A 23,157-nucleotide genomic window follows, 5' to 3' on the forward strand; every position below is an offset into this window, starting at 1 on the left:
TGGAGAGCAGGACCTTCACTGGGAAGGTGAAAGGAGCATGAGGGGGTAAGCAGGGAGGATGCAGCCCCCAGAGGAGGCCAGAGCCTGGCTGAGGGGCAGGACACGGGGCAGCCAGGGGCAGGGTAATGCCGAGGAAGGGGCAGGACGGGGCAGGGATGGGGGCCGGAGGGTTGGGCTGTAGGAGGGACCGGCAGCGGGAGGCGGGCTGGGTGCCTCGAAGCCAGGCTGTGCCCGCAGCAGCTCCTGCGCGCGGTGCCTGCGGGCCGAGCCCTGTGCCCGGAGCACACCTTGGCATCACCCTGGAGCCCAGAGCAGGACGGAGCCCGCAGCGGCGCTGCCACCGGCCGGGGGAGGCTGCGGACCGCGCTGCGGGGCGAGAGGTGAGGGACAACCCCGGCGGTGGCAGGGGGCGGATGGGGCAGACCTGGGACAGGGAGGGAAGGGCCCCGGCTGGGGCAGTTCGTGCCCGCTTCCAGCCCCCCGCACCGGATGGTCCTGCAGGGACAGCGACGGTGTCCACCTGCCTGTGCAGTGCCATTGCCCATGGGCACAGCGGGACGGCCTCAAAGAGCCACAGCCCAGCCAGTGCCCAGTGCCTGGCATGGGGGGGGGGGTCGGGTCTTGGGAGCCAGGTCCTGGCAGGCGGCTGCCTGCTGACCCCCCCAAGGCAGGGCAGGCAGAGGGCAAAGCTGCCCACAGGTCCCTCAGGGCAATACAGGCACAGGAAAGGGGGAAATTGCCCCATTTCTGCTGGGTACAGCCCTTTAACCCTGTGGCAGTGATACCCAACCCACACCCTTACGGGCCATCACCCCCCATACCCCCCTGCCCAGGCCTTTGTATAGGTCCTACCTCAACAAGCTGCAGTGTCCCCATGCCTTGCTCCCCACCCATTGCTCCCCCAGCTTCTCAGCCAGCTCCTGCCATGGCTGTCCCTACTCAATGCACTCTGGTGCTCAGCCACTTGCCCCGTGGGGAGCCCTCCATGGAAACACACACATGGCTGGGCACATACATGTAAGCAGAGCCCTGCTCTTCACATGTGCTTGCTGACAGCATCCTGCTCATGTGCTCAGGGGCACTGCAGCCACCAGCAGCACATCAGCCCCATGGCACTGCTGTGCAGCCAGCAGCAGGGAGCAGGCAGATGCCTGCACAGGGATCGTGCAGCAGGAATCCTGGCCTGGCTGTCCCTCGGCTCCTGCGGAGGGGGCAGGGGATGTGTGGGATCATGCAGGCAGCAGGAAGGAAGCCTGTGCTGAACAATAGGGGGAAATGGAGGAACTGGAAAAAGACCGAGTGGCAGCACAGTCAGCACAGATGGTTTAGTGCGGAGCAGCGTGATTCATGGGAAAAAGGCCCTCAGCGCTCAGCAGAGATCACGGCTCTGTCCCAGAGCTGTGCCAGCAAAGATCTAGGGATGGGGGTCCCTAACAGAGCGGGCCCGGCCGGTGTCAGTGTGCTGAGCCCCCAGCTGTGCCCCTCTGCCTCGAGCTGTGGGTGCTAGCAATGGGCTGAGGTGGGTGGGAGGCTTCCCCCCCCTCTGCCGTGAGTCACGCTGACCTCTCCCATGCCCTCGCCAGCAGTGACAGAGGGAGATTATGGTCTGTCCTTCCGGCTGCAGAGCCCTCCCCGCGCCGGCCGGCTCAGGAGCTCATCCCCTGGGAGGGGCCCAGCTGCTCCCCCCATTATCTGCCTCAGGCAGCCCCTCCGCCGGGGCACCCCTCTGGCTGCTCCCATCCTCCTCACACCCCGTCCCGTGCCTGGCAGAGCCCGGGATGTCCCCTCGCCGGGCTGCGCAGAAACCCGCTCCCCCGTGAGCCCCCGGCTGCTCCGTTCCTGCCTGGACTCGGGTCACGGCCCCGTCGACAAAGCCGGGCCAGGATCCGGCAGCTCCGGGGAGGGGCGAGAGGCTTGGGGCTGAGGAACAACAGGATGTGGGCTCCTGAAGCTGGGAGGTGAGCGACAACGGGGAGAGTGGTGAGGCAGGGGGAGCTTCGGGAGCTGCCCGTGCTCATACCCCCAGCTGAGCGCCCCTGTCCCCTCCTGCCGCCTCCTCATCCCCTTTCCCTCCTCTTCCACAGATGATGGGCTGAGCATCCGTCGCAGAGGCACCCCAGGGCCATGAGCTCTCCGTGCGGTCCTGACTCTGATATCGCAGACTGGCTGGCCACCATCCACTTGGAGAGGTACCGGGATGCCTTCAAGCAGCATGGGTACCATGTGGCCAGAGACACTGCCTCGCTGGACAGTGACCGCCTGCAGCAGCTCGGCATCACTGCCACTGGGCACCGCAAAAGGATCCTGAACTTGGTGCAGCAGACACGGGTGCTCAGTCAGTCCTGGAGAGGACCTGCAGCAGAAGACACCCATTTCCAAGCCATTGAGGGCCTGGATGCCCCCCAGACCGGCAAGGATGCCATGAAAACAGAGCCAGGAGGAGCCACTGACGCCTTGGGGACACAGCAGCTTGTGGCAGTGCCCACCCAGGCATCACCTATAGACAAGGACCCTGCTCCTCCCCTCGTGAAGCCCATTCCCAAGCCGAGGACGGTTTTCCCTCGCTCCAAGCCAGAGCAGGGCTCAGCGCCTGCACCGCCAGCACGCCCCGCAGTGCCGGTGCACACACACAGAGACGGGGCCACTGCAGCCTTTGTGGTGCTGGAGGGGTTTGTGCCGGGGGAGAGCTCCACGGATCTGGAGAGCCTGGAGCCCCGGCCAGCGCAGCCGGTTGGGCCAGGGGCAGCCGTGGCCATGGGCATGGGGTTATCCCGGCTGCGGGTGCGGGACAGTGCTCGGGAGGGGACATGGTCGCCGCCAGCTCTGGATCATGGACAAACCCTGGAGGCATCAGAGAAATTCCCCCTCTCCATCCCGTTTGTCCCACCACGGCACAGCCACAGGGTCCCAGCAGCGGAGACCAGCACTGGGGGTGTTCCAGAGGGTCATCCTGCATCCATCCCAGCCAGAAGAGATCCCTCGCCATGCCCCAGACCAGCCCCACAGCCTGCCTCAGCGCAGGGCAGGATGGAGATGGTGTCCAACGTCATCTATGAAGGACTCAAGCGTCTGTCAGCACCCGCTGAGGACTCGGGAGGGGAGGAGGGTCCCCAGGGCCAGGCTCAGCCCCCGGCTCTGTCCCCGCAGGAGCCGACCCAGCCGGACAAGCCTGAGTAAGCAGATGCATTCCCTCCCCACAGCGAGTGGAGGGGGATGCAGAGCAGCCAGATCCAAGGATCGAGACCCCCTCCATTCTCAGGACCCCATTCCCAGCCTGGCCCTGCCTGCCTCCGGGTGCTGACAAGCCCCTTTCACCACCCTTTCCCATGCCTCCCCCAGGCTCTGCATGGAGCCAGCCCGCAGGGCAGCTGGGATCCCTCTGAGATGACAGGGTGACCATGGGCCCCTGGATTGCTCCACTGCTTGGGGGGAGAAGCTGCTGCGCCCCCCAAGCAGCAGGGCTGGGGTCCCTGCCATGGTGAGGGGTGGCTGAGTGGGGGTCTGAGTCTGGCTCCTGCTGGGAGCAAGGTGGGAGATGTTAGAGGGGGTGACCTGGGATGGGAAATGCCTGGCAGCCCTGGAGGCTACAGCATGGTGTTGGGAGGAGAAGGGAGCAAAGGAGGGCGCTAGGAGCAGGGAGGGGATGCTGCTCATCCTGGGGGACGAAGCTGGGTTCTGCCCCAGTCAGACGCAGCCTCAAGCCCACGTAAGCCAGATGGAAAAACACAATGGAGAAATCCCGCCCCATCCCGGCCGCAGCCACAATAACCCCTCTCCTGTTTTCCAGCAGTCCCGGATTGCCCCCTGTCCCGCAGAGACCCACCAGCACATCAGGTGAGAGCACCCAGGGTGCGCAGTGGGGACCTCCTGATGTCCCCAAGGAAGGCGGGTGAGGGGGACACCCTCTGCCTTGTCCCCAGCTCCTGCCCTGTGCCCCGTCTCGCTCAGGGACACATTTGGTTCACGTCTCTGTGGTGTTGTGGATGTTGGGGTTCACTGTGGTGGGCTCGGTGGGGGGTCCCCTCTGGAGCTGCCAGTCCTGGCTGGTTCCTGCCCGCAGCAGGCACTGCTGACTGCCTTTCCCTCCCATGTCTCTGCCCACAGAGGTCAGTGAGCAGCTCGTCAGCCCCTACAGTGAGACCATCTTTGGGCACATAGCCCCATCATGGGAGCAGGTGAGAGCACACGGTGGGGATGGTGGGTGGCCCCTGATGTCACTGCAGCCCATCAGCTGCTGGTGGTGACACAGAGGTGCCTGGCAGTGCTGAGCATCACTGGTGGGCTGCGGGTCGCAAGTTAAGCCCCCTTGCAGTGGGCCAGGCTGGTTGAGGAGGTCTGGGGTGGGAGAAGGCAGAGAGGAGGGGAGATGTGACCGATCTCTCTTCCCAGGGTGCTGGCATCTCCTCGGATCAGAGCTGTGAGGCAATGCCCGAGCTGGACCTGGAGCGAGAAGTGTGCAGGTAGGAATCACCTCCTCTGGGCTCAGGGGCTGGGATTTGCTTGCCAAGGGACAGGGACACCCCTGGGGACAGCCTGAGAGGCAATGGGGGCTTTTCCCCCACTGCAGAGCGGATCAGGATTGTCTGGGATCAGGTCAGCAGTCACAGGAAGAGCTGATGGGCTGAGAGATGAGAAAGGGTCATGCTGGTGGGTGGCCCTCGAGGGGACAGTGCTTGCCAACAGATGCTGTGGAGCTGTTTCAGCGGTTCTGGGCACCTACACACCAGGCAGAGCCTGGATTTGGCTGCTGGGAGCAGGAAAACACCAGGGAGGACAGGGATCAGTCAAAAATGGGATGGCTCTGAGACCAGATGAAGGAATGTGCAACCTCCAAAGGCTCCAGCATCATTTGAGCAGCATTTGCCGATCTGTCACACACTGTGGTGGACAGTGATTGAGGGGCACTTTAAAATGCTTTTGAAATGTTCTTTCCATAGCTCCTGATACCATCTCAGAAAGAGGAAGGAAAGTTGCTCTTCCCATTTCGGATGGGGAGGGTTCCTTTTCCTGTGTTGCTCAGAGAGGAGGCCTGAGCTGCAGCTCTGTGTCCTTCAGCTCTGCCGTGGCTTCGTTGGCCAATGCATCCCCATGCCCCTGCCTCTCTGGTCCCAGTACTGGTCGGTCCAGCTCTGGAAGTGTGATCCAGTGTCACAATCCCAACACAGGCCATGGGCTGGAATTGCAAATAGCTGGGAATAGGAGCTTTGGAAACAGAAATACTGACGTCTGCTGTGGAGCCACTAAACCAGAGCAGGGCTGGGTGCTTGTGGGTCACAGTTTCCATCCATCAGCTTCCAGGAAGCTGGGATGCAAAGCATCCTGAGGGCATCAGCTGCGTGCTTTCAGCCCTGGACACACCAGGGTCTTGCTGAGAAGAGACAGGATGTGACCATCAGCAGCATCAGAGGCAGCGATTGACAGGGTTTTCTCACAGCCTGAGCACTAAGGTTGGGGCATGGGGAGTTGAACAAGAGACAGAAAAGTCTCTGAAGACCTTTTGCACTGTGCTCGTGAACCCTTTTGGTGGGCTGATCCAATGCTTTCCTCCCCACCAGTCCAACCATGATCCCCCTGGAACAGAGCTATGGGCTGTTTATATGAGATACATTCTCCCACCCTCTTCTGGGACAGTTCCGTCTGGACCACGCTGCTCCCTGGCTTGGAGTCTGAGCATTGAGGGTCAGTGTTAGAAATGAGCAGAGCTGCCTTTGCCAGCAGCAAGGTATCCTCAGCAAAGAGGAGGAGGAATGAGAAATTCCTCTTGCACCTGGAAGCTGCATCTCTGCGAGTCCAGCAGAGGCTGGAGCATAAGCTGGGATTCACCCACTCTGACACGGAGCACCTTCATCCGAGTTGGTGATGCTCAGTCCCATGAAATGCTGGTGTGGAGGATAGCATCTGCCCTGCTTCAAACATCAGACTTGGCAGGAGAGAGATGGTGGCACAGCAATGCCAGTGCCACCCCATGGAGCTCATGGCACTGGGTCAGACGGCAGCTCTTTGTGGGGAAGATAGTGGACCTTACCCTGGTTTGCACCAAGACTCACGATGAGATGATCCTCAGGAAGATAGGTACCCACACTGCTGCTCCTCACACCTCAAGGCATCTTCCCTGTGGAAGAGAAACACTGGGAATGGTGTATGTGACAGCTTATTCCTTACCTCCCTACCTATCTCAAGGTTGATTGTCTGGCCCATGACCCCCAGCTGAAGTAACCAGATCCATCAGCAGCTCCTTGGTCCCCTCACCACCTGCAGATCCCTTTCCTCCATCACCCACCCTCCATCTCCCACATCCCCCATGTAAGCACTGACAGGCTGAGGCTGCCCCAACTCAGTGCACCTCAAGCATCACGTTCCAGGCTCAGCTGACCTGGAATTATGCTTTCCTTGCCCTGAGGACTCATTTGGCCCTAAGGTTGGTTTTCATTGCCCAGCACCAGCTGAAAGGGAGATGACTTGGCCTTAGCACACTTGCTTGGAGGTTTGGAGCTTTCCTCTACCAGCCCTGTCCTCAAGGGCAGAGCTGGGAGTTGGCCTGGATCTTGGTGTGCTCCTGGGATGCTGAGAGACCCCACTCCAGCTGGCCCATGAGCTTTGCTTGTCCCTGCCGGATGCTGCTTGTCCTCCAGCTCTTTGTGGCCTCAGTGGCTGTAAATCATGGCTCAGGAAGGGGTTGTCATGGAGTTTTCCTCTTCTTATCTTGCCCTGACCCATTGAGAGCATCTCTCTCCCACTTGGCTCTGACATCAAGGCTGATGTCTGCCTATGATGTACAGAGTTCTCCAGCCACCCCACCCCCTGGGCGGCCCCTCCTGAAGGAGCTGGACACCAGGCTGGGACTGCAGCCAGATCCATCACCCTGCCACGGCTCTGTTACACTAATTCAACAGCAGTGGTCATTGTGATCTGAGCCTCCAACCACCCATGGCCATTTCTTGTCTTTCTGGAGCTACACAGGCCATTTTACCTCTCCAGCCCCACACACTACCCCAGAGCTGACCCCTAGCCTGGGTGACTCCAGCCCAACATCCTCTCAGGCAGACTTCAGGTCTTGCTTTTGTCCCACATGGTTCAATAATGTCCCATGGCTTCATAAGGTGCTTATCCATGGCCAAAGCACAGGTCCATGCATTGCCTTGGTTCCTATGATGGCAGTGCTCAAAACAGGGTGTTTTGAGAATTTGCAATGAAGGAGTTTGCAGTCATTCTCCTGGTCCAAAAGCATTCCAGCACATGGTATGGTGCTGGAGGTGGTTTCTCACATTGAGTAACCCCCAGTGGGTTTCTCCTCTGTACATTTCTTCTTCTACAACATCCCATAGTGAGGATTCCCACAGATCAGCCGCTTCTGCACCTTGCTCCTGCTGGCTTTATCTGCTACCACCCAGCTCCTGTGACTGGAGCAGAGGTGGCCAGGAGATGCTTTTCTGCCCTTCTCATGCTGCTCATGACTTCAGGAACCTGCCCCATCACTAACCCTTTCCCCACTGGGGAAGTGAAGCCACCACTTGCTCAGGTGCTCCTCAGGCAGAAGCTGTGACAGGGCTTGGACCATCCTCGTTGCCTCTCTTGGAGTCTTTTCTTCACCCTAGCATTGGATGCCAGCAGCGATCCAGTGGTAACGGTGCTCTGCTGCTGGTGCTGCCCAGGTGTCTCGGCCTCCTGTTGCCCATCATCATTGCACCTGAGCAGCTCTGCTCTTTGCTCTGGGACTGTCAGACATTTCCCAGCACATTTCCTTTCCAGGGAAAGAGCCACGTCTGCCTGGGAGGGCTGAGGGGAAGGGGCAGGCTTAGCAGTTTATTTTTATAACTTCCTTTTATTGTTATGGCTGGATGGGCTCACCAGGCCTGCCTGGGGGTGCAGCACAGCTTCCCAACAACAGGAGATGGCTGCAGGAGCTCCACCGGCCCATCTCTCCATCCCAATCCCTTTGCAGAACAAGAGCAGGCAGGAAGGTGTCACAGCAGAAGGACATTCCCAGTGCCATGAACACTGGAGGGGTAGAGGGAGAAGGAAGCTGAAACCCCTGGTGAGGAGTTCTGGGGTGAATGCAGAGTAGGGAGCAGGAGGTGGGACTGGGCTTGGGTTGCTGCCTGTGAAGAGGGGCAGGAGGTGATGCCAGGGGTTTGGAGATGTGCAGTGGCCTGTGCAGTGTTACCACAGTGGGGAAGCCCATTTTGCCAGGTAGTCCCAGCCTTGCCACCATGTAGGACTGGCTGAGCCTCAGGCTGCTGGTGGCTATGGGGGTCATGAACACTAAGCCCTTGTCCCACCCTGCTCATGGAGGTACAACCACCACATCATGGGGTGCCCTGAGGAGCTCCGGATGGGGACAGGAGCAGTGTGAGACATCCCAATGGGATGGCATTAAGCTGCCATAGGCCGGCTCCCTCGTAGCCCTGTTTCCTACAGGACGAGCAGTGACTGCAGCAGTGAGGGAAGGAGTGAGGACGAGGAGACCCGGTCCCGGCTCATTGACCGCATCATCCAGCATGACACAGAGGGATACTCCACTGTGGAGGCACCGCGGGCCGAGGGCACCCCGTTCATCCTGCCTGCACATCTCTACCCGGACGAGGTCCTGGACGACCTCACCATCTCCCCTTACGCCAGCTTCACGTCGCTGTCCGAGCCCCGGCCCACCATGCTCAGCGGATGGCTGGACAAGCTCTCCCCACAGGGGTACGTGCCCACCCATGGGACAGTCCCCATAGGTAAAGCCCCCTTGGGCAAGGCTGGTGAGGTTGGCACACTGGTCACCGTGACGGACCTCCCCACAGAAGGAACCTTTCGGGTACCACTGCACCGGTCTCTGTGCAGCCATTCTCAGGGGAACAGGGGTCTGTGAGCAGATGAGGGGTCCCTGGGGGCATCATCTCCTTCCCACCAGCCTAATTTTTCTGCCATCCCAACAGGAACTATGTCTTCCAGAGGCGCTATGTCCGTTTCGACGGGAAGAACCTGATGTACTTCAGCAGTGAGAAGGTACCAGGGGACAGGATGTGGGCAAGGCAGGGAGGCTGCACTCAGAGCAAGGTGCCTTGACACCACGTGAGCTGCCATGTCCCCTTTGCCTCCTGCTGTCCTGCAAGGAGCCAGCACTCCTTTACCATCACCAGGGCAGAACAGCCGTGGTGGGGCTCTGAACGCAGCCTCGTGCTATAGGAAGCCCGGGGTAGCAAGGGTCCCTCTGCCAACAGGGAGCAGCAACGGGGGCCATTCTGGCTCCCAAGCACTGGGGTAGACCACAAATGGGGGATCTCTGGGTGCCACCATGGACCCATCCCTGCCTGAATCCTCATCTCCTTGTGGCCCAGGCTCTTTGAGGCAGCACCCAGCGGACTACCTAGGGATGTGCTGCACAGAGCAGCTTTTCTTGCTGTGGGTACTGCACTGTGGGTTAGGTGTATGTGATGAAACAACCCTTTCCTGTCCCACATCCTCCCGTGGGTGCATGGCCCCATTTAGGCCTGATGTGGGCTGTTGGTGGCTGCCATACCACATGGGGTGACAGACACTGCTTCTGTGGCCCCACATCAGCGGCACCCATGCAGAAACATACCATGCATGGCCCACAGCTGCAGGAGCTTGCAGGCATCCCTGTCCCATCTCCTTACCCCTATGGTAACGGCACCACAGGGGCAGGTGCTGGGGTGGGTGGGTTATGGAGGTGTCCCACAGGAAGGGCAAAGGGGGATAACCCTGCTTGGGGCTCGTTCCAGGAGCCCTACCCCAAGGGGGTGATCCCGCTGTCCGTGATCGAGATGGCTCGCTGCACCAAGGACAACAAGTTCCAAGTCATCACCAGCCACCGGATCTTTGTCTTCCGTGCTGAGAATGAGGGTAAGCAAAGACCCTCGCCAGGGACCACCGGTCCCTAAGGAACCTTCCCTGCCTCCATCCTCCAGCCAGAGCATCCTGGGGGCAGCTCTCACCCCATCCCCAAGCCATCCAGCCACGATGATCAAGGGGACCTGTCCCCTGCCATGTCCGCTGGGTGCTCTGCTCCATGCCAGGGCTGTTGGGAAGGGCTCAGACCTGCTCCCTCATGCCTGGTCCCCAGCCCTGAGGAATGAGTGGTGCTCCACGCTGCAGAAGAAGGTGACAGAGCAGCGCCTGGTGGGGTCCCGGCCCCGGCCCGCCAACACTGCCCACTGCCAGAAGTCAGGAACCCTGGAGCTGAAGGGACAGAAGTCCAAGGTGTTTGCAACCCTGAGCCTGCCTGAGATGTGGCTGTACAAGAGTGAGCAGGTTGGTGGCTGGACCAGACACCGCAGGGGGCTTAACAGGATGAGGGCAATGGAGGGGTGGAGGGATTTTATCTAGGGCTGGTGCCAAAGGGAGAGCAGAGAGGAGTAAGACAGGTAGGAGAAAGGGAATGACAGAGCAGGAAGTGAGAGATGCTGCACACAGCAGAAGTAGCAGGGGCTTGGGCTTCGAGATGCAGGTACCAGGAATGGACCCCCCCTTCCAATCTTCTCGCTGTGACCTGCTTCCTACAGGGTTCCCCTCCTCCTGCTTGCTGAGCTTTCTCAGCACCCCGTTTCTTTCCCAGTCACCTCAGTTTGCAGACATGCATTGAGCATCGAGTGTCTGTGGTTTCTGCTCAAGTTGATACTTTATGAGTGTGCCTGACCCCAAAACTGAGCCACTTGAGTGCCCTGATTTCAGGGGCTGCGTGCCTTTCATTTTAAGGTATCACGTACTTGCAGGATGCTTTATGTCAGCCCTCATGAGGTACCTGAGAGATGTGACCTGGTACCAGGTCTGCTTGTCCAGGCGAAGCAGGGATAGGGTGCTGGGGGTGCTGGATGCAGCAACCTGGCTCCAGCCCCAGCATTACAGGCGTGTCTGGGTGGTGCATCCACTGCAGCCATGGCACTGCAGAGCCAACACCAGTGTCACTCTGAACTGCAGTTCTTTAAAATGGGCATTGGCATCTGCGTGATCGAGATGCGCGGCTCCACCATTCGAGAAGCCAAGAACCGCAGCTTCGAGCTCATCACCCCCTCCAAAATATTCAGGTATCCCAGTTATCCAGTGGGATGAGGTGGGGGGAGCAAGCAGACGCTGGACCCGGGTGCTGGTTGCTCCAGGCCCCTGAGTTTTGGCTGTGCTGGTGTCATAGCTTTGTGGCAGAGTCAGAGCGAGAGAAGCGGGAGTGGATGGAGGCCCTGCAGGAGGCCATAGCTGAGATGCTCTATGACTATGAGGTGGCAGAGAAGATCTGGTCCAACAAAGCCAACAAACACTGTGCGGACTGCTGGGCTCCGAGCCCCGACTGGGCATCCATCAACCTGTGCGTGGTCATCTGCAAGCAGTGTGCAGGCCAGTACATCTCCCATGGGGGGTCCCGTGGGTGTGGGTCGGGGGTGCTGGCTGGGGTATGGGCGCGACTCGGGTACCACTTCCCCTGGTGGGACCAGGGAGTGCTCACTCTCTTGCTCCCCACAGGGCAGCACCGCAGTCTGGGCTCCAACATCTCCAAAGTGCAAAGCCTGAAGCTTGACACCAGCGTCTGGTCCAATGAAATCGTACAGGTAGAGGCACTCAGGGCAGGATGCTGGGGCTGGCACAGCAGGCTCAGGGCCCAGGCTGCTTCTCCAGGCAGGGCAGCAGCCCCACGGTCTCCCTCGGGATGCAGGGATGCAGGGATGCTGCTCCTCCTGCCTGACCCTCGCCATGACCTCGGGACTCTCCTGCAGCTCTTTATCATGCTGGGAAATGACAGAGCCAACCGGTTTTGGGCCGCTCGCCTCCCCGCCGCTGAGGCCCTGCACCCAGATGCCAGCGCCGAGCAGAGACGGGACTTCATCACCCGCAAGTACCGAGAGGGACGGTACCGCCTGCCCCATCCCCACTACACCACGCAGGAGGACGTGCTCCAGGTAGGAGCGGGGAGCCTCAGGATGCAGGGAGGATACTGGGGTGCTGGGAACCAACCCAGGGCTCCATCCAGAGATACCAACACCTCCTGCTTGGCTGTGTCTGCCCACACCCTTGTGCCAGGCAGCTCTGGGGGCTCGGGTGGGAGGTTGTACCCCACTTTACCTGCCTTCAAGCACCCCCAGCAGCAGGCTGGGGGTCTCTGTGTGCCAGGACATGGTCCCTACAGGCACTTGTCCCATCCCAGGCACTGTGCACTGCAGTGACAGGACCAGCTCTGCTCAAGACCATCCTGCAGTTCTTCTCATCCACGGAGGCTGGGCTGGCGGCTGACCCTGCGGCCTGCGAGGTGACACCAGAGAGGAAAAGGCTCAGGAACCATCCAGGTACGAGGAAACCCAAGCCCCATCTGTCTATGATATGGGGGGTTTCCCCCTATCCACTGCCCCCCGCAGCATGCCCCAAGGCTGGGGACAGGCAGGACATTAGATGCTGTGGCTCACCGGGTGACACCCCTGCCCCCTCTTTCGCAATGGGGCAAGGCAGTGGGTTCTTTTGGAGCCCCTATTCAGGGAGCCCCATGCTGGCACACCCGCTTACCCACACCTGCGTGAGTGGGGTCTCCCTGCCCCTCCAGCACCCACGCCTTGGTGGGTGCCTGCTCCCGCCCGCTATCAACATCACTCCCCACAGGGACCCCACGCACACAGGAACCGGGTCCGGAGGGTGTCTACAATGAGATCACACAGCCAGTGGCACACAGTGGGTACCTGTACCGGGCAACAGCCCCACACAAGCTCCCGGGCACCAAGAAGAGCAAAGAGGGTAAGTGTGGGGAGCACAGGAGGGCAGCCAGGGAGTGTGCACCCCGGTGCCACTGAGCCCTGGTCCCACAGACTTCCAGCGCACGTGGTGCTCCCTGGAGAGAGCCCTGCTCTTCTTCGAGACAGAGAAATGCACAGAGCCCCTGGGCCACATCGAGAGCGGGGACCTCCTCTCCATGGGTGTGAGCAGAGCTCAGGCAGTCACCAGCCCTGGCCCCACTGAAAGGTACCCCCAGCAGTGCCCCCACTGCATGCCCATGGATGGGCATTGCTCCTGCTTGGAGCAGGTTCAGGGTACGGGGCTGCCCTGATGGGCTGCTTCATCCTCTGCAGGTTCCGCTTCACCCTCGAGCTCTTCCTCACTGGGGAGAAAGTGCAGCAGCTGGGAACCGATGGGCCTGAGACACTGCAAGCATGGGCCAGCGCCATCGGCAAGGTGAGCCAGCCCCAACCCCAGCGCCATGCCAGTGGTGGGTCCCTGCGTTCTGTCCCTGCCTCCCCATTGTGCTCCCTACACTCTTCATCCTCTGTGTCAAGCACCCTCCTTCCCTTTGCAGGGGCTCCCATCCTCCCCAGCAACCTGCCCCCATCCTCACGGGGGTCTGCGCTCGGGTGCTGAGCCCTGTCCTTACCCAGCTCACCTCTGGCTCCCTCCTGCAGTGGTTCACCCCCGTGAGCTGTCACTGCCTACTGGGCTACGAGTTCCAGCGCGTGGGCCAGCTGCGCTACAAGTGCATGCTCAACCCCGAGCGGTGGCAGCAGGCCTTCTTCATCCTGCAGAAAGCCCACCTCTTCATCTGCCCCGCTGAGGACGATGGGGCTGAGGACAGCATCAACCTGCGGCGGCTGCAGGAGCTCAGTGAGTGCCGTGCTGCAGCCCGGGACAAGGCACCATAGGGCGGGTGGCCACGCACGGCTCTGACCCCTCCACTTCTCACCTCAATGCAGGTCTGGTTCCCCCCACGGAGACTCCAGAGAAAAAGGAGCTGCTGATCCTGGTGGAGATGGGAAGGTGAGGCCTGGCTGTGGGAATGATGGAGAATGAGACAAGCAACTTCAGCAGGCTGCCCAGGATAAAGGCACTCATCCATGGGTTGATGCTGGTCCCAAGCCCATGGTGGGGATGCTACTGGGACAGCAGCGCTGTGGCTAAGGGGCGTACAGAGGTCACCCCAGCCCAGGGTCTCACTGGCATAGGGTGTCCCCTGGCTCAGCCTGGCTGTGCTTTTCTCCCTGTGCATAAGGGCAGGAGGGGGTAACCTGCCACCCCTGGCAACCTTCATTCCCTCTTTTCTGCCCTTGTTGTTCTCAGGACATTTTACCTGCAGGGCTTGTCGCGGGCGGACTCGGCAGCGTGGTACAGTGACATCCAGGCATCGGCAGGGGGCCGGGGCAACGCGCTGCGGGACCAGCAGCTGAGCCGGGCAGACATCCCCATCATTGTGGATAGCTGCATCGCCTTCATCACGCAGTACGGTGAGCCCGGCATGGGGACCACAGCCACAGCATCCACCAACACACACGGGGTGGCCAACGGGGCCAGGCAGCCCCATTAGGGATTCTGTGGGCAGGATAGGGCCCCTATGACCCCATGTCCCTGTCCCAGGGCTGCGGCATGAGGGGATTTACCGCAAGAATGGAGCCAAGTCCCGGATCAAGGTACTGATGGAGGAGTTCCGGCGGGACGCCCGCAATGTCAAGCTGCGCATCAGTGACAACTTCATTGAGGATGTCACGGATGTGCTGAAAAGGTTCTTCCGAGAGCTGGAAGATCCTGTCTTCACCCTGGAGCTGCACCCACAGTGGAAGGAGGCTGCAGGTACATCCTCCTACCATGCTGGGCTGCCTGCCAGGGACCCAAGGGTCAATGTCCCTCAGGGCAGGGTCCTGGTACCCTGTCAGCTCTGGACCCACTGGGTTCACCATTAAGCCATGACCTGTTTGCCTCACTGCAGGAATACCCTCGAAGCCCCAGCGCCTGGAGCGGTACAAGGAGCTCATTCAGCGCCTGCCTCGCCTCAACCACAAGACCCTGGCTGCGCTCATCGGGCACCTCTACCGGTCAGTGGGACACCTCCCTGCGGGGTCCCCTGATCCAGCCGGGGTACCCAAGGCCAGCCAGAAGTGTGGGATCACTCCATTGCGCAGGGAATGCTGGCTGCCATCCCAGGGAGACAGGAAGAGCCCAGTGCCCATGCCCTGCTTCATCACCCCTCCAGCTGCTGGGGTGTGATGAAGCATGATGCTCTGGGACGCCTCAAATGTTCCCAAAGTCATCCTGCAGCAAGGGGAGTGACAGGAGCTTTAGGAGTAAAGGACAATCCCCTGTAGGGTGTAAACTTCACCCAGTGCCCCAAAAAAGAGGGAAACCAAATTCCACAGCTGGTTTTTCAGGAGAGTCTGTAGAAGGCAGAGGAGGATGTCTGGGGCTGAAACCCCATCCAATGTGCGACCAGCCCCTCACCTCTGTCCTCCTTGTCCCAGGGTGCAGAAATGTGCAGACCTCAACCAGATGAGCACCAAGAACCTGTCACTTCTCTTCGCACCCAGCCTCTTCCAAACCGATGGCAAAGGGGAGCACGAAGTCAAGGTGATGGAAGACCTCATTGACAACTATGTCAGCATCTTCAATGTAAGCTCCCTGCAGGTCCTTGCCAGGCCCCTGCATGATGGCTCTGTCTCTCTCCCCCTTTATCCCTCCATTCTGCCCACGCCTGCCTTGCCCTGCACCCCTCCATCCTGGCAATGTGTCCTCACTCCACATTGACTCCATGTGTCTCCCTTCTCACCCTGTGCTTCCTTCCTCTGGCAGATTGATGAGGACCAGGTATCCCAGATGGATCTGGAGAACAGTCTGATCACCACCTGGAAGGACACTCAGGTACTGGGGATGTGCTTGCCAGTGCACATCATGTCGGGACCCCTAGGCTGGTGGGACTTTCAGGTTCCTACTGTCCCACACCAGATATATGGGGAAGGACCTTCACCCACTTGTGTCCCCTTCACCCATCACCTTGAGGCTCCTGCCCAGGTGATAAGCACCCCCAGCTCCCTGGGCCACCATCCCCAGCCCCATAGAGAGGGGCTATGCACAGCACCCACACCAGCACAGCACCGATGCCACCCTCTCTTCCCGCAGCTCTCACAGGCAGGGGACCTCATCATCGAGGTTTACCTGGAGCAGAAGCTGCCCGACTGCTGCGTGACCCTGAAGGTGAGTCCCAAAGGAGACCGTGCTGCAGGATGCAGGGAGGGATGCAGGCACAGCCTGTCCCTGGGACCCATCCTGCCACCACCTGCAGTTCCCCATGTGTCCGGCCCCAGGTGTCCCCCACGATGACAGCAGAGGAGCTCACCAACCACGTGCTGGAGATGCGCAACGTGGCAGCCAGCCTGGACGTCTGGCTGACCTTCGAGGCCCTGGAGAACGGCGAGCTGGGTGAGTGTGGTGGGATGGCACAGGGGGATGCTCTCGGCAAGGCAGGGCTGGTGAGGAGAGGTGTGGGGTAAGGGGGGCAGCTTGCTGCTGGTGACAGGGAAGGGGACACAGTGTCTGTGCCTCCCCAGAGCGGCCCCTGCACCCCAAGGAGAAGGTGCTGGAGCAAGCTTTGCAGTGGTGCAAGCTCCCGGAGCCCAGTGCCGCATACCTGCTGGTGAAGAAGGTGCCCATCGGTGAAGGCAGCTGCCTCTTCACAGGTAAGGCAGTCACAAAGGGTCCCAGCCTTAAAGGGTGTCCCCAAGGGGGACAGCTCTGCCTGAGCTTCCCCTTGCCCTGGCCGCCACCCTGCAGCCATCAGGGGCACATCCCGGAGACCACAGTGGGACCCTGACCCCTGTCTCCCCAAACTGGGCAGGAGTCAAGCGCGAGACCCCCAAGTGTGGGCTGCTGAAGTGCCGTGAGGAGCCCCCCAAGCTGCTGGGGAACAAGTTTCAGGAGCGCTACTTTGTCATCCGGGATCGGAGGCTGCTGCTGCTCAAGGAGAAGAGGGTACCCAGGGGATGCTCAGGGAGGAGAGGCAGGGAGGGGAGCCTGGGGACAGCAATGGCACAGTGGTGGCTGTCCTCCTGACGGGGTGGCTGGCACCAAGCTGGGCTGACCCCATGGATCTCCTTCTCCAGAGTGCCAAACCAGAGCGTGAGTGGCCCCTGGATGCAGCCAAGGTTTACATGGGCATTAGGAAGAAGCTGAAGCCACCAGCCCAGTAAGTGGGACCTTCCCTGGAGCATGCATCCCTCTGTTCCTTGGTCACCCACGTGCAAACCCAGGCACTGGGATCATGCCAAGCTCCAATGGGACCCAAACCCACAACAAGCTTGAATCCATGGGGGAGCTCAGCCCCCTCATACTGCCCACAGACCTTGGGCTGTGTCTGAGCTCAGTGGTGCCTCCTCACAGCCCATCTCTTCCTTTGCCCAGGTGGGGTTTCACACTGACCCTGGACAAGCAGCAGCTGTGAGTATCTGTCCCTGCCACTCTGGGGCTGGGGGTGTTGAGATCAGTCCCCAGTTTCGGTGGCAGTGGCACAGCCAGGGGCAGTGCTATGGGGCCCGGGGGTCAGGGCAGAGCTGGTGCCTGGCTGGGGCACTCAAGGGACAGAGTGGCAGGGCCATACACACCCTGGCACAAGGTGGGAGCCAGGCTCTAGGGGCAATCTCTGTACCACACACTTCTCCTACCTCCCCATCCACACCAGCACCCCTGGTAGATGCATGTCCAAGCACCCACAACAGGCTCCAGAGGGACCTGCCCACCCTGCTCAGGTCTGCATGCCACCTGCATGGCTGTGCTGCCTGCCAGCATCCAGTCGGCTCAGCTCTGTGTCCCCATCACCCAACAGCTGCACTAAGCTGGGCTCCCTGCACTGGCTTCCCTAGCACCACCAGGTGCCTGGGCACATCCCTGCATCCTGCTGATCCCCTCCCCATTCCTCCGACACTGCTGATGCTAGGACAGGGACATGGGGCTGAGATGTTCTGCTAAGGGCAGCAAGGGCAGATGAGCTGAGGAGCCCAACAAGCTCTCGCTTTGCCCTGAAGCATGATTTGGGTTTCAGAGGAGCTGTGCCTGACAGCCCCGTGTTCACATGCAGGGTGACAAGGGGACATGGGCCCCGCTGGCCCTGCTCCTTAGCAGCCTCTCCGCTGACTCCTCTGCAGGTACCTGGTGTGCTCGGGGCAGGCTGAGCTGTGGGACTGGACCACCAGCATCCTCAAGGCTCAGGTGGGTGCAGAGCGGCTGTGCTGTGGCTGGAGGGGGGTGTCAGGGCAGCCCAGCATGACCCCGCTCCCTGTCCTTGTGCACAGCACGATGACCTGCGCCCCGTGATCCTGCGCCGGCGCTCCTCCTCTGACCTCACCAAGCAGAAGTTCGGCACCATGCCGCTGGTGCCGCTGCACGGGGACAGCACCGATGCCACCATGCTCTCTGCCAACCAGACCCTGGTAAAGCCCCACAGCTGCCCCTGCCCACAGGGGCTTCTGCACCCACCCAGCTCCATGCACCCATCCCAGCTCCATGCGCCCACCCCAGGGCCCCAGAGGCAGGTGCATGCACGGGTCCCTGATGGATGCTTCGGGTGGGTGTCCCTGTGCTTGGTGCTCATGTGCACAGCAGCTCCCTGCTGCCTGCCCAGGCATCCACAACCCTGATCCATGCTATCTTGTGCTTACCTCTGCCCATCTCTTCTGTTTCCAGCGCCGCCTGCACACGAGAAGGACTTTGTCCATGTTCTTTGTAAGTACCAGCACACATTGAATGCATCCATTGCTGGCTTTGAACTTTGCTGGCAATGGGATGTCACCATACTTGAGACATGCCCAGGCCATCTGCCCACACTGTGTGGCAGAGGACAGGATGCCCATTACTCCAGGTGTCCCACACCCAGGGATGGGGGTCCCTGCATGGTCCTGGTGTGTGCAAGCAAGACCACAACAGACCAGACCAGCTCCCACAGCCTCTCCCATTGCCCAGAAACGATCAACGTAAGAAATGTGAGAAAACAAGTTTAAGTCCTCCTCACCATCAAGTTATTTGCATGGGGGCCACCTGACTGGACCCCACCTCACCTGGCTCTGTGCTCTACATAAGCACCCATCTTCCCTTCTCACCCCAGACCACATCTGCCAAGGGTTGCAGGGCTGCTGCTACAGCCTGGTGGTGAGGACCATGCCTCAGCAGGCACCAAAATGCTCACCCTCCATCAGCAATAGGGAAGAAAGGGCAACAGTGCCTGAGCCAAGAGAGCTGATGGATAATGGGTCCATGGCAGGGATTGCAGGGAGGGCAAGCTGAGGGGGGATGGAGGGGTACACTGCTGAGCGGTACGGACAGTGCCCCTCACCGTGACATCCTGCCCTCCTGCAGCCCATGAAGGTTCACCAGGACTCCCTGGAGGAGCAGCAGGAGAAGGAGGCAGATGCTGATCCTGTCTACGAGGAGGTGGGCAACTTCCCCGAGCTGGCTACGCTGGAGCTGGGGCAGGGGCTGCTGGCAGACCTGTCTGCTGTGCCCCCCATGGACAGGTCCAAGAAGCCATCCCTGTTCCCTGAGCATCCCCCCGCCACAGCGCTGCGCTCCTCGCTGCCCGCCAGCCCGGCCCAGAGGGTGGCAGGTCCCTCTGTCACCAAAGCCCTGTCCCTGGAGAGGGGCTTGAACCTGGAGAGTGACAGAGCTCCAGCTCGGGGGCTCAGACCCACCAAAACAGCCTCTCTGGAGAGGAACATGGAGCCTTCCCTGGCACTGGGCAGGGACTGGGAGCAGGCAGCCACGCCAGGGAGCAGTCCCAGTGCAGACACCACCATGGAGATGCCCAGGAAGAGGAGCGTTCAGCCTCCTTCACCCATCAACGACAAACTCATCCAGGAGCTCAGCAGCGTCATCCTCAGGAAGAATGAGGGCCAGTCGCCGGGGCCAGGCCAGCCGGTGACGTGACTCACTGTGCCAAAGGGGTGGCCACCGACCTGGGGGTCAAGTAGTGCCCAGCAGCAGCGACAATGGGTGCCCCACACTCCTACAGCATGGAGCATGTACCCTCCTCCTCCTCACCTGGGAGTGGGGACCAGTGGGGACCTGGGGACTAGTGGGAACGAGAGGACTAGTGGGGACAAGGATGCTGAGCCATGGTACCCCCTCTTGGGAGGGCTGGGGATGCTGCCCCATGTGCTCTCCCTCCTGGGTGGCATATCTGTCACTGGGCCCAGCACCACAGGAAGCAAGTAAAAGGGAAAATAAAAGCAGAAACATGGAGCCTGCATGTTTCAGCAGCATCCACAGTGTCAGGCACAGGGCACATGGGGCCTGCTGGCATGGGGGAACACAGCATGATGTCCCCTCTCCAGCATTTGGCCCATGGGACACGTCAGGACACCCAAGCCACCCCCCAGTTCTTCTTGCCTCTAGCATGGCATATCTGTGGGGGGAGAAGGGTCATCAATGGGAGCAGGGCTGGCCATGTGTGCCTGGAGCACGGTCCTGGTGATGGAGGACAGCTCCTGCTCAGCCAGGGTATTTATACCTCTTCCTTCCAGCAGCAGGGAGAAATAAAGGTTTATTTGGACTCTAGAGGGTTTGGTCACTGCAGGAGGAGCAATGAGGGATGCTGGCATCCATTAGATGAGGAAATAAGGGTTCCAGGGCCAGGCATGCAGTTGAAGGGCCCATAGGACGGGGGCACCACCAGCAGAGGAGCTACAAAACTGGGATGAAGCCCAGATCCAGGGTGGGATCTTCTGCCCAAGGCTCATGCCAGCCTGGGACGGAGCAGCCCTTTGTGGTGGCACCACACTGCAGGATGTCCCCCTTTGGGGCAGGGGGACACAGCACAGTCCCCCAAGCCCTGCCTACAGCTGGCTCTGCTCATTGGACCGCAGGGGCAAGGCTGCCTTCTCCAAAGCCCTTCCCGAGGAGGTGTCGAGCCCCTTCAGGCAGCAGCTGCCTGCATCCCGCACCCAGACCCGGAAATCCCGGGAGACGTAGAAGTAGACGAAGGGATCGAAGCAGTTGTTGAAGGCGCTGAGCACCAGGGCCACAGTGTACCACATGTATGTGTCGTTGTGGCACCCCGTGGCCTTCAGCATATAGTGGATGAAGAGCAGCACATTGCTGGGGGTGAAGCAGAGGATGAAGACCAGGAGGACCACGGCCAGGACATGTACTACTTGCCTATAACGTCTCCCCTCGGCCAGCAGCCGCACGAGGATGCAGCTGTAGGAGATGGTCATGAGCACAAAGGGCAAGCCAAAGCCCAGCCCCACCAGGCAGAGGAAATAGTAGACGAGGAACATGTGCTTATCCTTTCCTAGGACATCGTGGCACGTTGTGATGTTCAGGCTCGAGATGTGACTTGTCTGGGGACACAAAAGCAGGGGGCTCATGCCCAGCCCCACCACCAGCCAGATGCCCACACAGACACCTGCTTTGAGCCACGTCTGACTGGAGCCCTTCCACAGGAATGGGTGCATAACAGAGATGTAGCGCTCCAGGCCAATGCAGGTGAGGAAGAGGATGGAGCTGTACATGTTCCCATAGAAGAAGGCCATCATAGTGCGGCACAGGTAGTCCCCAAAGAGCCAGTGGTTGCCCAGGAGGTGGTAGGAGATCTTGAAGGGAAGCAGGAGGACAAAGAGCAAGTCGGCGCTCGCCAGGTTGAGCAGGAAGAGGGTGCTGGAACATCTCCTGAAGTTGGTCACCAAGACCCAGCAGGCCAGAGCGTTGGCTGGCAGCCCCACGAGCAGGACCACAGAGTAGAGGGCAGGCAGGAGATGGGTGGTGAGGGTGCTGTTGAGGAAACCTTCCACAGAAGCACTGGGGCAAACGGCTTCTTCTTGGGCAGTGAGGGGGATCAAGGTTCGCCCTTTGCCACGCACTGTGGAGGGGACAAGGGTTAGGCTCAGCTCCCACTGCCCCTTCCCACTCAGGACCATGCAGGAGCTGTCATCAGCAACCGCAGGACCTGGCATTGCTCTTCTCCATGGCTCAGAACATGGGACCCCCATGAGCCCAGCACAACGGGTCCCCTGCAACCCAACAGGATCAAAAGGGCAGACAGGAAACCCACAGGGATAGGGTTGGGATAAGGCCTCCCATGCCAGCATAGGAGATGTTCTCCCAGCGGGGCTGCTTCCTCCTCCTCCTGGCCAGGCCCCCAATTTGAAGGCTGCCTCCTTGTTTTCCTGCAGTCTGAGGCTTTTCATTGCATGCTCAGAACAAAAGTGAAGAACAGGAAGGTCCAGGACACCAGGCAACTTCTGATCAAATCCCTCTTGTGGCTGGTTCAGAAAACATCCAGGCTTTAGTGTACTGCACGTCACCCCCAGCTCCAAAGGCTCCATCGATGGTCCCCAGAGGACCCTGGTTACATCCAATAGGTTTCCCACAACCTCTGCCACCTCTCGACATCCAGGGCACAGGGAAAATTCAGGTTACAAAAGCAGTAACCTGATTTCTGCCTCCAAGTGGACCAGGGATGGCCAGGTTTCAGGTCTTCACTTAGGTTTTGAGCATGGACACCCAGGGAAGGAAACAGAGTAGTGCCCCGAGCTTTCACCACGACACCCAGATATCCCCTCCAAGTATCACAGGACATGATGGGTGCCCATCCTGCCCCATCACCCTCTAGACACACCAAGGCACTTACTTGGGGAGACTTGGACAGCCCAGCCAAGGCAGGCGCAGCCGAGCAGGAGGGTGACACAGGCGACAGCAGAGCAGGGCGATGGCACCGGCCGGGACATCTCTGCGGGGTGGCCTCTGCACAAGCTGGGTCTGCAGGAGCACCACAGGCAGGGCTGACTCCTCCATGCGTCACCACGGCAGGACCGGCGCCGGCCCCGACACGCTGCCTCCTTCCTCTTTCACTCCACGTCGTGCCTGCGACCACATCCTCGTGCTCCAGATGACCATCAGCTGCCAGCACCGAGCAGCACGCAGGGGACACGCTCGAGGCTGGGGTGATTTCCAGCCTCCTGCCCGCAGTGACACACTGTGGGGAGGGGGAAGCAGGCGCAAGGCAGCCATCGAAAGGCAGTTGTGAACCGCAGCAGTCATGCGTGTCCCACGCGAAGGGCAGGAAGGAGGCAGCTGGGTTTCAGTCTGGTGACGTCTTCAGCAGCGTTCCTTGGGACAGGCATCGTATTCATCACCTTGGTCTGGCTGACAAGCCAGTGTCACCCTGTAGATGGGGCCATCCTGCATTGTCCCACTCTGCTGTCCCCTTTCTGCCACTGAAGTGGGTGCTGGGTGACCCCTGGTTCGTTTTCCCAGCTCCCTCCTGAAGCAGAGGGGCCATGGATGGGAGCAACAAACCCAGTGACACAGCCCCAGCCCAGCCTTGCGCATTGACATGCATCAGCCAGGATACGTGCAGCAGGCATCAAAAATGTGAAAGAGCAAAGGGAAAAAAGGGACAGTGGGGAAAGCCACGAGCTCTGCAGGACTCATAGG

At 60.3% G+C, this 23,157-nt stretch overlaps 2 protein-coding genes across 2 annotated transcripts; one reads left to right on the forward strand and one right to left on the reverse strand.

Annotated features, from left to right (window-relative positions):
- Window positions 1-183: 183 nt before the first annotated feature.
- Window positions 184-20,276, forward strand: ARAP3 (ArfGAP with RhoGAP domain, ankyrin repeat and PH domain 3). The gene is made up of 34 exons (XM_061456476.1): window positions 184-380; window positions 2,085-3,173; window positions 3,791-3,834; window positions 4,105-4,175; window positions 4,390-4,460; window positions 8,419-8,688; window positions 8,922-8,991; window positions 9,729-9,849; window positions 10,070-10,257; window positions 10,924-11,030; window positions 11,135-11,334; window positions 11,461-11,546; window positions 11,712-11,894; window positions 12,140-12,278; window positions 12,586-12,717; window positions 12,789-12,942; window positions 13,050-13,152; window positions 13,377-13,575; window positions 13,665-13,728; window positions 14,029-14,192; window positions 14,323-14,535; window positions 14,672-14,777; window positions 15,201-15,348; window positions 15,529-15,597; window positions 15,856-15,930; window positions 16,041-16,155; window positions 16,284-16,412; window positions 16,571-16,704; window positions 16,836-16,918; window positions 17,134-17,169; window positions 17,874-17,937; window positions 18,021-18,158; window positions 18,412-18,450; window positions 19,081-20,276. Exons 2-34 carry the CDS (start codon window positions 2,125-2,127, stop codon window positions 19,645-19,647), a joined length of 5,331 nt encoding a protein of 1,776 aa, XP_061312460.1. The 5' UTR covers window positions 184-380; window positions 2,085-2,124; the 3' UTR covers window positions 19,648-20,276.
- LOC133270888 (proteinase-activated receptor 2-like) lies at window positions 20,248-22,532 on the reverse strand. Its single transcript, XM_061456475.1, has 2 exons — window positions 22,352-22,532; window positions 20,248-21,580 (listed from the first exon to the last, which is right to left on the reverse strand). Exons 1-2 carry the CDS (start codon window positions 22,446-22,448, stop codon window positions 20,556-20,558), a joined length of 1,122 nt encoding a protein of 373 aa, XP_061312459.1. The 5' UTR covers window positions 22,449-22,532; the 3' UTR covers window positions 20,248-20,555.
- Window positions 22,533-23,157: the final 625 nt, after the last annotated feature.

This window comes from Pezoporus flaviventris, unplaced genomic scaffold, assembly GCF_033815535.1.
Source record: "Pezoporus flaviventris isolate CSIRO_AGI_PZ_B2104156 unplaced genomic scaffold, CSIRO_AGI_Pfla_v1 ptg000023l, whole genome shotgun sequence".
Classification (NCBI taxonomy): Eukaryota; Metazoa; Chordata; class Aves; order Psittaciformes; family Psittacidae; genus Pezoporus; species Pezoporus flaviventris.

Excerpts from the sequence above, each read along its gene's own strand:
- ARAP3 (XM_061456476.1), top strand. The coding sequence starts at position 2,125 with ATGAGCTCTCCGTGCGGTCCTGACTCTGATATCGCAGACTGGCTGGCC. Across the intron at positions 3,174-3,790 it reads ACCCAGCCGGACAAGCCTGA|TCCCGGATTGCCCCCTGTCC; the intron begins GTAAGCAGATGC and ends GTTTTCCAGCAG. Across the intron at positions 14,193-14,322 it reads CGCCTTCATCACGCAGTACG|GGCTGCGGCATGAGGGGATT; the intron begins GTGAGCCCGGCA and ends TCCCTGTCCCAG.
- LOC133270888 (XM_061456475.1), bottom strand. The coding sequence starts at position 22,448 with ATGTCCCGGCCGGTGCCATCGCCCTGCTCTGCTGTCGCCTGTGTCACC. Across the intron at positions 21,581-22,351 it reads GGCTGTCCAAGTCTCCCCAA|TGCGTGGCAAAGGGCGAACC; the intron begins GTAAGTGCCTTG and ends TCCCCTCCACAG.